General features: G+C 33.9%; 2 protein-coding genes across 2 annotated transcripts; both read left to right on the top strand.

Annotated features, from left to right (window-relative positions):
- The first annotated feature begins 5505 nt into the window (after positions 1-5505).
- On the top strand, positions 5506-6459 carry LOC142177106 (uncharacterized). The gene is made up of 2 exons (XM_075245572.1): positions 5506-6173; positions 6258-6459. Exons 1-2 carry the CDS (start codon positions 5506-5508, stop codon positions 6457-6459), a joined length of 870 nt encoding a protein of 289 aa, XP_075101673.1.
- A 276-nt stretch (positions 6460-6735) lies between these two features.
- LOC142177102 (uncharacterized) lies at positions 6736-7292 on the top strand. Its single transcript, XM_075245566.1, has 2 exons — positions 6736-6999; positions 7137-7292. The coding sequence occupies exons 1-2, from the start codon at positions 6736-6738 to the stop codon at positions 7290-7292; spliced, it is 420 nt and encodes a 139-aa protein (XP_075101667.1).
- The last annotated feature ends 5682 nt before the right edge of the window (positions 7293-12974 follow it).

Genomic DNA, 12974 nt, shown 5'->3' with positions numbered 1-12974 from the left:
CGATTTATCACAATTCTAATACTAATATTATTAAATAGTGATTGTAAATATTTTTAATATTCTTTTATTTTCATTTTCAATTTGAATGGTAAATGTTCTTTTTCATTTCTTTTTTGGTCATTTGAAATCCTTTTGATTTTTTATTATAGTTCTATATTTGATTCTATATCATATATATATCTATCAATCTATATTTATTTCAAATTCTAATTATTTAATGGAATGGTTAGTTATAACTAATGATACATTCCTCCGCTTTCAGGCGAGTGGTATTCAAGCTCTTATTTTTGCAACTTTAGCCGCGACTTATATAACCAATATGAGCTCGAAGCTTCCTTCGTAACTCCTGGAACTTCTTCGTAGTGGCTCCCTCCCATCAGATCAGTTAACTAAAAAATAGATCATTCCTTTGCTTTTGGAAGACCCGATGTATGAAATATATGATAAAGGTGGATATATTGATCAGTCATGTCATATAGGCCCGAGTTGGACATCCAATTGCTTCAATTTGAATTATCCAGAGAATGCAATGCCTAATATATATCAAAAACATGGACAATCAAACATATTTCTCGATTCACTCAAAGAGGATGGCTGCATGCGCGACAGCACCAACTATGAGAAATCCACCAATCCACATGTGATGTGTGAACAATAACAGTTGTGTACCATAGTCAGTAGCTAGATACGGATAAGGGGGCATGGAATACATATGGTGAGCTACAACAATGGTTAAAGAGCCTAACATAGCTAAGTTAAGAGATAATTGAGCATGCCATGACTACCTCTTATTTTATTGATCCTCGAAATATAAAATTCGAGCATTTCCTTTAATTGGGTGGTTTTCCGATTTTCATTGGAACTCTACTAAAACTAAAAAAGAAATCAAGTTTGCTTATCTCACTTAACTTGATTGAATCCATTATGGATTAAATAAATCTAAATAAATTGTAGTTTTATTTTCCACTTAATTGCCATTAGACATTACTAAGAGGCATCCCCACTATATATATATTTAGTGATTAGAGGATTTATTTTATTAGTTTTAATAATAAGAATTTAATTTAATTTAATTTAATATAACAAACAAAGTCTATTTTGTACTCTTTCTGTGTATCTTTTTTTATTCCTAAAAAATAGAAGATGAAAAAGGGACTGTAACGAATCCTGGTATTTGGAGTTACGAAGGTGTAGCTGGAGCACATAGTTCTTTTTAGTTGGAACTTTAGCCGGTTCTCAAAAAAAGATAGCGAAAAAAATTATCCCTAGAGTCGAGACTCGAGCAGACTTTCTTTCAATTTTCAGGAAGCGTCTGAACTCCTCGGATGTAGCCCTTTAGTAAATGCCTCAACTGCTCATTCGTCTGGCACGACTGGTAGTATCATCCTTTCCTTCTGAAATCTGGTCATGAACTCCCGTAGCAATTCAGACTCTCCTTGCACAATTCTGAATATGTCGCCCTTTCGGGCTTGTACCTTTCGAGGCCCAGCATGGGCCTTGATAAAGAATCTGCGAGCTTCTTGAAGGAATCTATTGAGTGCTCAGGTAAAAGCGAATACCATGTCAGAGCCCCTTTCGTGAGGGTTTCCCCGAATTTCTTCAACAAGACTGACTCAATCTCTTATGGAGCTAAGTCGTTTCTTTCCACCACAGTTGTATAGGTGGTAATGTGCTCCTGAGGGTCCGAAGTCCCATCATATTTTGGCACGTCTAGTATTTTGAATCACTTCGGGATTAACTCTGGTGTCGTGCTTGGTTTGAACGATAACTGAATGTATTTCTTTGAGTTCGGTCCTTCCAATACTGGCGGTTCGCCCGGGATTTGATTTATTCGGACATTTATTTCCCTAAAAAATCACATGAGTTCAGTTTTAAAGGGATCATTCTCGTTATTATTACTAGATCCATCGTTGTCCCCCCCCCTTCCCCCTCCATGTCGAAGCCGACCTCACCCCTCAAGGTATTTTTATCAACCCTTTGTTGTAAGCACCCGATAACGCTTGCCTCAATTCTGCCATGACTTGATCTTGTTATGAGAGATGGCCCATAATAGCCTTTTGTTTTTCCCTCAGGATTCTTACTGTTTCCGTAATGTGCTCGTCCTCAGCAATATCAGGAGTTGCCTCCCCAGATGTGTCGCGGATATTGCCCACCATGGACTAGCGTGGCTTCATCGCCCTCGTTGCGGTTAGCACTGATCGAATCTTCATATTGAGGCTGATTTCCTTGGATATTAACGTTGCGCATGTTGTTGACTTCGTTATCTGCCATTTTTTATGATTTGTTGCTAAGAAACAAAGAATTAAATAGGTTAGTAACAGATGCAAGGATCAACCCAATTACGCAACTATCTAAACCCCACGATGGGTGTCAAACCATTTACCCGTAAAATGATACATTTGAACTTGTAACGTGGTTTATAGACAAATGAATCGATTTTATCCCAAAATAATAAATAAATTAAATTAAATATAAGACTTAGTGTTGAAATCGAGATAAAGCAGCAAATAGCTCTCGTTCCGGGAGCAGAACTTCCGAAGGTAGTAATACAAGTATTAGAAGACAAGAAATAAAGTATTTTTGATCTTTTGAATAGTATATAGCATAAATTTTCAGAAAATTCGTGTGTCCCACAAAGGCTGTTGAAATCACTATTTATAGTTGCACCTAGGGAACAAGGTCCTATGATCAAGCCCCTATTAAATGGCAATTATGGGAACTATTAAAGAATAAGTAACGGCAAGCTATCAATGCCAAAATTCTCTATAACAGATTGCGAATTTAATACTACAGAGTATTCCTCATTAAATGCAACCGGATGGCATGCATTCGTCTGTCTTTATTAACAATATGCTCTTTCCGGTGCCAACCTGAGCTGTTTCCCCCGGTCTTGATTTCCATCTGTCTTCGATTCCACGTGTCGTTCTGTTATACGAGTATTTAATGTGAGCGATTTTATCCTAAATACCCTTCATCCACAAAATACTATCTTAATGACCTATCGTTCTTTGTCTGCTTACAAAATATTACCTTATTTTATACTTTACAAACATTAGAAATTGATCTAAACATGATTTTCAACAGTCTCATGAAAAACATTATGTTATTGCAAACATATAAGGGTACCTAGCTTTGTGTGTATATTTAACGCCACAAAGGTGGAGCCCTATGTAATAAAGGGATTCTAGATCGCTCTCATCATAAAATTATACTTCTCAAAATAATAAAAAGAGATTTTTTCCGCAGACTGCAAATTTTTGTATTACCTTGACTAAATTATTTTTGATGTAATGACAAATACAATTCAAAAATTGCTTTATAGCATAAATTTGATTCACGCATAATACATTCCTGCATTTCCGCCCTATCCATACAAATTCATTTTGCTAGCTATTATTTATGGTAGCGACTATACTGTGTAGTTTTCTCGAGAATGAATTAAAGCGGTCCCAATCTCTCCACAGTGGCCATTCGCTGTCAACAATTTGAGACGGCCCCATTAGGGTTCTTATCTGGGTTTAGGTTTACTTTGAGGGTAGGCCCAATATGAATTTACCACGGGCGATTTGCAGTTGTACCCTATTTTTATGCCACCTCTTAACCTATACCCTATTTTTAAAAACTATTGATTTCGTAACCAACTAACAAAAAATCCGTAATAATATGACCATTATACCCCTTCTAAAACATATAAAAGTTGCATCAAGCATACCCAGATTCAAATTCCAGATCTCCTCTGTATCTCCTCCATCAGTCCGACTCTCCTGAGATCGCCTCTCGCAACCAGATTCAAATTCCAAATTCAAATACATTGTAAGTATTCAAATTCATCTCCAAAATTCAAAATAGTTTTTGAATTATATGTTTTCTGATTGATTGATTGAAGTTGTTTGACGAACTTCACTGATATGGTGAATTTGCATTCAAAATCTGTTTGACGATGAATTCTAACATTCTAATCCGACAAATATACTAAAAAATTATATTAAAACATTATATGAGTGTTTTAATATTTAAAACACCTATGCACAAAAAACTTCGGCATAGGTGCTGAAGTTTTTTAGTTAATATTTAAAAACTTTAGCGGGACGAGCTGAAGTTTCCTCCTACACTGGTTAAAAAATAAAACATAAATTAAAATCTCATATTGCACACAAAACTTCGGCACAGGTGCTGAAGTTTTTTAGCTAATCTATAAAAACTTCGGCTAATGGAGTTGAAGTTTTTCTCCTGCACTATGTATTTTATTTTCATTTTTTGGAAAAACTTCATACCAAAAAAATAAAACATCAATTAAAATTTCATAATGCACAAAAAACTTCGGCATAAGAGCTGAAGTTTTTTAGTTAATATTTAAAAACTTCAGCAAGAGGAGCTGAAGTTTTCCTCCTGCACTGTCTATTTTATTATTATTTTTTGAAAAAACTTCATACCAAAAAATGCTAAATATTCGGATTAGTTTTTGTTAATTCCTGCTGAAGTTATATAATTCATTTCGTCTGCTATTTTTCGAGTTTAAATAGAATTAATATTAAAAAATTTAATATTAATTTTTAAAATCCTCTGCTGAAGCTCTTTAGTTCATTTCTAAAATCTTCAGCACCAAATGAGCTAAAGTTGTTTTCCCTGCATTTATGAATCCCTGTCATACAACTTTTTCAAAAAAACTTCAGCTGATATGCTTAAGTTATTAAGCTTATTTCTAAAAACTTCTGCACTTAATAAGCTGAAGTTTTCTGTGCAGCATTCATTAATTATGTCATACATCTTTTTTCAAAAAATTTCAGCAGAAGATGCCTAAGTGATTTAGTTCATTTGTAAAAACTTGAGCACAAATAACCTAAAAATTCTTCTGTTCACTTTCCTAATACTTGCCACTAAACATGAATCTGTAGGATGAGTTCGATTTGCGTTGTTATAACTTTCAATGGGAGTTCGACTTCTGATTTCAAATGCTTGGATCATGATACAAAACTTGTTCTATTTAATGAGCACATATCATTCAATACTTTCCTGAAGAAAATTAGTAAAGTTGCAAATATTAATTCAACCAGATATGCACTAAAAGTATGGTTTGATATCAAACTAAATACAAGAAAAGGAATGCTTGTAACTTCAGATGAAGAACTCAGTACCTGTATACATTTGCTTACAACTGATTCACCCTACAAGAATTGTCATTTCATCATCGAAAAAATACAACCTTCAGAATCTGCAGCATTCAAACAATCTCTTGCATATGCGATAGATTCAGAACCTTTTGAACATGAAGTAGGACAACCAATAATGGAAGTAGACAACGAGCTACAACCTTCTAACATTACAGCTGCTTCAGAATATATAATGCTGCAACAATTACCCCATCCTCCAATAAATTCAAACCAGTTTGTCGATGACTAAGAAGAAGAAGGACAACTAATAATGCAAATTGATAACTAACACACAATCCAACAAACCTTTTTGTTACCTTCTGCAATGATAAGCAACAATGAAGATGACGTAAACATGGAGAATATACCGATAACATCAGATAGAATTGAAGAAATTGCTGAAAGTTCTTGTGCTTCTCAAAAATCAAGAAAAAAGGTGAGGAGAAAGCTGAAAGAATCTCCACCATGTAAAATACTTGGGCATGATGCATTGCCTGAGGAAGTAAGAGTTGGATTAATTTTTGAGAATAAACAAAATATGACTAAATTTTTCTGCAGCTTGGAGATAAACCAGAAAGTTGAATTCACTGCTGTTAGATCATGTTCAAAGAGATATGAGCTGAAATGCATCGTGGAAAAATGTGGTTGGAATGTACGTGCTACCAGAATAAAAAATTCCACACTATTCAGGGTGATAAAATATTATAACATCCATGAATGTTCGGTTGATGCAAGAAAATCAGATCAGAAGCATGCTACATCAAATTTTATAAGTGAACAAATTATAGAACATGTTCGAGACAAAAATATAGAGGTTACACCAGCCTTTGTAGAAAATGAAATGAAAAAGAAATTTGGAATTGACATTGGTTATCACAAGGCATGGCGTGCTATTCAAAAAGTTGTTGCTTGCATAAGGGGGTCACCTGAAGAGAACTACCAGATTCTTCCTTCATACCTACACATGATGGTGTGCAAAAACCCAGGAACGTACACAAGCATAAAAAGAGATGCGCATAATAGGTAACCATCATCCTGAAGTTTCAAATGTTCCTATTTGAAAAACTTCACACCTAATGATTTATTTTTTTGTGTTTCACTATACAGATTTGCTTACATGTTCTTTGCTCCTGCGGCATCACTAGCTGGTTGGTCCTACTGTAGACCCGTTATTACAGTAGATGCAACATTTTTAAAGTCCAAATATCGTGGTGTTCTATTTGTTGCTGTATCAAAGGATGCAAACAATCAAATCTTTCCTCTATGTTTTGGTGTAGCAGAATCAGAAAACAATGAGGCATACATTTGATTTTTCGGGGTAATGAGAAAAGCAATTCAAGTTCGTCATGAATTAGTTTTCTTGTCAGATAGAAACTAATTGATTGCAAATGAGATTAGAAAAGTTTTTCCTGAAGCTCACCATGGTATCTGCCTCTTTCACTTTGAGAAAAATTTAAAACAAAGACATGCAAAAGCCACGGTAATAAATATTTTTCAAAGTGCTGCAAGGTCATACAAACGTGAAGATTTTAATCAGTTAATGTCCCAACTCAAAAGTAATGACAAGAAAACATACAATTACATAATGGAAGAGCCTCTAGAGAGATGGGCGAGATCGTGGTTCCTACGGCGACGTTATGATATGCTAACAACAAACATGGTAGAATCAATGAATTCCATTTTACTAAAAGGGAGAGAAATGCCTATTTTAAGAATGTTAGATTTCATCCAAGAAAAGTTAGGAGAGTGGTTTTACGAACGGAGAAAAAAGGCAAATGAAACTTTTCACAGAGTATCAATATGGGCAGAAGAGATGATTAAGAAAATGGACTTGGCTTGTAAAATGTTTGTGAGTATATTTATTAACTTCAGCTTTTTATATCTGTTGTAGTGATTTACTGCTTACATTTAAAAAATTTCATACTTTTTCTTTTTGAAGCAACAATACACTAATATAGTTTGTCTTAATTTTTTATTCCTTGTTAGGTGTTCAACATTGATTCAATGTTGTTCAGAATAAATAGAGAAGGAATCGAATTCATTGTGGACTTAAAGAAGAGAACGTGTGACTTCCTGGAATTCCAACTTGATGAATTGCCCTGTCCACATGCAATTGCTACTATTAATAAGAGATATCTGTAGAAATCTGATTACTACTCAAATTGGTATTCAAAGGAAACATGGTTGAAAACATATGAAGGACATGTGAATATAGTGGGAGATCAAAAATCATGGGATATACCACAAAATGTACAATCTGAGATCACAAAACCTCCCGATGTAGAGATTTTACAAGGAAGAAGACAAAAGAAGAGGCATATACCAGTGACTGAATCAGTACCATTCAAGTCTACCAAATGCAGTCGATGTAAATAAGTTGGGCATAACAGAACAACTTGCTTGTCTTCTCCAGCACCTCATCCATATTCAAAGAAACACACTGAAAAATACTTCAACCTTCAATAATCCTTGGTCTGAATTTAGACTTTTTATTATATGACATATATGAAATGTGATTTTTTTCATAGGAATAAAAAAAAAGAAGCTCTTGGACTATTTTATATACTGCTAAAGATAAATCACTCATTTTTGTTGCGCAGGCTTACAGGTTTGGTTGCATTTTAAAAAAGTATGCAATGACTTCTGCGAGAAAAAACTTTAGGTTACAGTATGTGAAATACATATCCTTAACACAAACACACACACACATACACACACATATTCATTAATGAATATGCTGAAGTAAACAAAAAAGCACAACATAAAAATATAAAAAAGAATTACAAAAACTAAACATAAAAACCAACTAAGAAGTATAAAGCAAATACCAACAAATAACAAGGATAATACGAATAGAAAGATAAGAAGAAAGAGGATAAGAATTACATTGATACAAAAAGAGATGAGAACACACACAAACTACAAACAAAAACATCAGCTCTCAGGGCTGAAGTTATACAAAATGAACTTAAAAACTTCAACTGTCTGGGTTGAAGTAAACAAAAAAACACAGAATTAAAACATAAAAAAAGGATTACAAACACTAACAATCATCACCACCATCATCATCATCATCATCACAATACTCCTCAATTTCTCTAAATATCTCATCATCATCAGTATCGGAGATAACTATAGGGTAGTCGGGCAAAAGACCACTGAATCCAAGGAGATCAATCTTCAACTTGTCAAATTCATCACACAGCTAACTTTGTTCGACGATTACTCTGCCCATAAGAAAAAGAAGAGTCTTTAGGTTGTTTTGCAGCTTGGAATAGTCGTTCTAGCTGGGGAACTGAAAACTATCAAACTGCTGCACAACCTTGTCGAACGAGGTTGAATAACCTCCACAACTACGTTCCAGGTTAAGCCTGTTCTGGAATGATTCATTGGTAAAGAACTGTAGCCTGATTCTCTCCCAATCAGCCTTTATTTGATCCCACAAAAGCATAAGATTAGTCATCGGTTCGTTATTGTACCACTCACACTTCAAAGTCTCCCACTTCTGCATGATTTCATCAAAATTAGGCTTCCTACTTCCGCTTCCACCCGACATTCTTTCTTTAACAAAAGCTGAAAGACTAAGGATGAATATAAATTTAAAGAAATATGATGGAAGTCTATGAATGACTATGAAATTTTTAAGTGAAGAAATTGTTAATATAGACAAAGAGTTCACCTAATCAATTTAATATCTATAAATGTAAAAGTAACTTTTCAGGTATTTTTACTGTTTTACGTTTAGAGAAATTGAATGAAACAAGATAGGTAGGCGGTAAAACAAGTATGTGGTAAATGCAAAAAGAAATGTAACTTCAGCCCTAATAAGCACACAGTTTTTCTATAGTAAAAAAATAACTAAGTTTTTCATCGTACATTCAATAGTTTTGTTCTAAATGCTTTTTTCAAAAACTTCGGCTAATGGAGCTGAAGTTAGTTAGTTCATTTCTGACAACTTCAGCACTTGATGAGCTGAAGTTTTTCTCTTGAACTCGATAGTTTTTATCGTAAAGCTTTTTCAAATAACTTCAGCTCCATGTGTTGAAGTTATTTAGTTCATTTCTAAAACCTTCAGCACTTGATAAGCTAAAAGTTTTTATCCTGGACTTGATATTTTTTATTGTAAAGCTTTTTCAAATAACTTACGCAGAAAAAGCTTAAGTTTTTGTCCTACATTTGACACTTTTGTTATGACTTTTAACCAAAACTTCAGCTTAAAAAGCAGAAGTTATTTACTTCATACCGAAGTTTAGTATATTTGAATCAATCCAAGTATACTAAAAAACTAATTAATGCGAATAGAACAAAAATTTAAAACACATCACATAAATCACACAAAATAATGTATATTCACACAATCCAATTTTGTTTTCGCTTACATCCTTGAAAAAAAATAGTTTTTTGTTTACAAATTATTCTCTATTTAAAAAATTGACAGAGTGCCTTCATATTCGCCATAGACATGTCCTAGTTGCTCTTATTGGGTTTCTTAACAAAATTCCATGAACCTTCACTATGTCTTCAACTGATTCACAAAAGCGGCAATACGAGCACCTTTCTTTACCAACTTGTACGGACCTCTAAATTACATTTGCCATATTATTGCATTTTCCACATATGTGCATCTATGAGGGCTCACTAAGTGTGAAAAGCCGTTCATGCAAATTCGCTACAGCACCATGAGCTATAAGACAGTCACCCTCCATTTCACCAAATTTAATTCCACCAAAGCGTTTTCTGTCACACACAGGTTGACAAAGTTTAGTACTATGATTTTTTAGCAACTCCCGTCTTCTTTCATAAGAAAAAAACAAGAAAATGTTGGCAAAGACATGCTTACTGGTGTACAGCTGGGAATTCGTGGGAAGCAAAGATAATGAAGGAGAAGTCCAAAAAACTTCATATGTGACGGAGAGTGGCCACATCAAATACTCGAGCCTCAGGACAATTTTACTAAAAGTTAGATTTATCAACTAGTAAAAAGAGAAAATTGTCCAGAAGCTCGAGTGTTTGATCTGGCCACTCTCCTTCACATATGAAGTATTTAGACTTTTTCTTCATTATCTTTGCTTCCCATGAACTCCCTGCTACACTCAATAAGCTTGTCTCTGCCAACATTTTCTTGTTTTTCTTTGAATATAAATTTAAAGAAATATGATAGAAGCCTATGGATGACAATAAAAATTTTCAAGTGAAGAGATCATTAATATAGCCAAAGAGTGCACCTAATCAATTTAATATATATAAATGTTGAAGATATTGTTAACTGTTTTTTGTTCAGAGAAATTGAATGTAACAAGATAAGTAGTTGGCAAAACAAGTAAGAGGTAAATGCTAGTAGTTGGTAAATGCAATAAAAAAATAGTAAAAAATAAGGCCACAAAAAGTAGGTGATATAGGTTATAAATGACAAAAAATAGCTAGAAAATGCAAAAAATATAGCCCAATGTGCTGAAGATTTTTAGTGTATTTCTAAAAACTTCAGCCCTTTAAAGCTGAATTGGATTCAATAGTTTTTGTCGTACAGCTTTTTCAAATCACTTCAGCACATTCTACTGAAGTTATTTAGTGTATTTCTAAAAACTTTAGCTCTTGATAAGCTGAAGTTTTTTTGTTGGATTCAATATTTTTTTCGTACAGCTTTTTCAAAAAAAATTCAGCTCAACGTGCTGAGGTTTTTTAGTGTATTTCTAAAAACATCAACATTTGATAAGCGGAATTTTTTGTCCTTCAGTTAATACTTTTGTTATGACTTTTAACCAAAACTTCAGCTTAAAAAGCAGAAGTCATTTACTTCATGCTTAAGTTTTTTCAACAAAAATGTACTTAAAATTTATAATAAAAGACAGAAACATATTTGTATGAACAAAAGTGAAATAAAAAAAATACTTAATGTATATTCACAAAATACAAATTATGTGCAACCAATCCTCTAATCAAAAAATTCACACATAGTCTCTTCAAAATCTCCATAATCATGTCCTTGTTGTTCTTCTGGAGTTTCATAGCCGCTATCTTTTTTCCACTTTCCATGAGCTCAAAGATTGGCAGCCAATTCTCTCCTGAAGGTCAATGACTGACTTTGATCGAAATTGAAGACATATTTTTTGTTCAACCACGTATCAATTAACTTAAGAGCAAATACACCACAATCAACACTATAAAAAAACATGAAAAATAGTTAACACAAGGGCAAAAAATAATAAACATAAGATGCATGGTAAAACATATGCGAAACACGTACTTGTTAGTCTGCTGCAGTGAGCTCATCCACTTAATTTGAAATTTTTCCACAGGACTATCCCCATAAAATTTATTGTGTGCCCCAAATTCCAAACATTTGGGACAGTGTGGGATCAAGCGGGCATAATTTCTGACATGTTCAACAGCACGCTCATATGTTATACTGCCCATGGAATCATACACATATATAAATTTATCTTTAAAGTCCAGAATTCCAAAAAAGTAGTGCGTGGATCTCTGGCCCGTCATTGGCTTAAGTAGAGATGGAAAGAATACTTTTCTGGCAGATGCCCATGAGATACCACAGGAAAGGTCGAGGCCTTTTACGTAGTTGGCCACCTTTTCATTCGTTGATTCTTCCTCAAACCAACTAAAGTCCGTAAGTGGCTGAATTACCGCTTCTTCTTTTTTTTCTTCTTCTTCTTCTTCTTGAGCCTGTTGTTTGGATATCCTCTTTCTCTTTGATTTGCTCTTTTTTTGATCCTCCATTCTCTTTTGATTCCTTTTTCTAATTTTATCCATTTGTTCTTCTGAAGGATGAATACCAGCCAGCTTAGTCATATACTGATCAAATATTAAATCACTTACTGCAAATCTTGATTTTGGATAAGCTGGAAGGTGATAGCAATATTTTTTGCGCAAGTAATATATGCCCACATCCATATGCTGCAAATGAACAACAACAAATGATAACATGTGAAAAAACTACAAACAGCATGACAAAAACTTAAGCGTATTCAGTTTGAAGTGTTAGAAAATTATCTACAAAACTTCAGCATGTTTGATTTAAAAGTTTTGAAAAAAACTAGAGAATGCATGTCAAAAACTTCAGCATGATTAGGCTTAAGTGTTAGAAAATAAGCTAAAACCTTCAGCATTTTAGTATGAATAAAGCTGAAGTTTTCCAAATTACAGTACAAAAACTTTACTATAAAAAATAAGCTAAAATTTTGGGAAATACAGTTGAAAACCAATTCAAAAAACAAACTTAATAACTTACTTCATCCACAAGATCAGAGTTAGGATCCATAAGCTCAGTAAAGAATGATTTTCGAATATCAATTCCAGCTAATCTGAATGGATTGGAATCATATTCACTGGCATCCATCTCCAACCACTCTATAAATCTTTGCATCAATCCACTGTCTTGATTAACATAATGGAAGGGACACTTTCGTATATTCTTTCCTACTTTCCAATCTTGCCCCCTTTCCTTTCGTTTATGAACTACGTAAGGAGATCTCAACCAAATACTCTCCATACGAATCCTTTTCCCTTTTTTTCTTTCTGGTTTTCCTTTTGCTTGCTCTTTTTGCTGCTCCATCACAACTAACTACTGTTGTTCACCAGCAGGGGAGAAACCATAGCCATAGTGGCAGATACTTGACCAACTCCTTGTTGTTCACGACGTTCTTGTCTCTCTTCATGAACAACAACAGCAGCAGAATTACCTTCTGAATTAGTCCCTTGTGTACTACCAAGTGAAAATGAACATAAATTGAAGTTAGAGATATCACTGGTGTCACACACAGGAGAACTGGAAATCTTCCTTCTCTTAGGATTTGGAAGAAGTTGCGATGC

This window comes from Nicotiana tabacum, chromosome 3 (assembly GCF_000715075.1).
Source record: "Nicotiana tabacum cultivar K326 chromosome 3, ASM71507v2, whole genome shotgun sequence".
Lineage (NCBI taxonomy): Eukaryota > Viridiplantae > Streptophyta > Magnoliopsida > Solanales > Solanaceae > Nicotiana > Nicotiana tabacum.
Note: the sequence above shows the minus strand (reverse complement) of the source record. Positions and strands in the feature narration are given on the sequence as shown.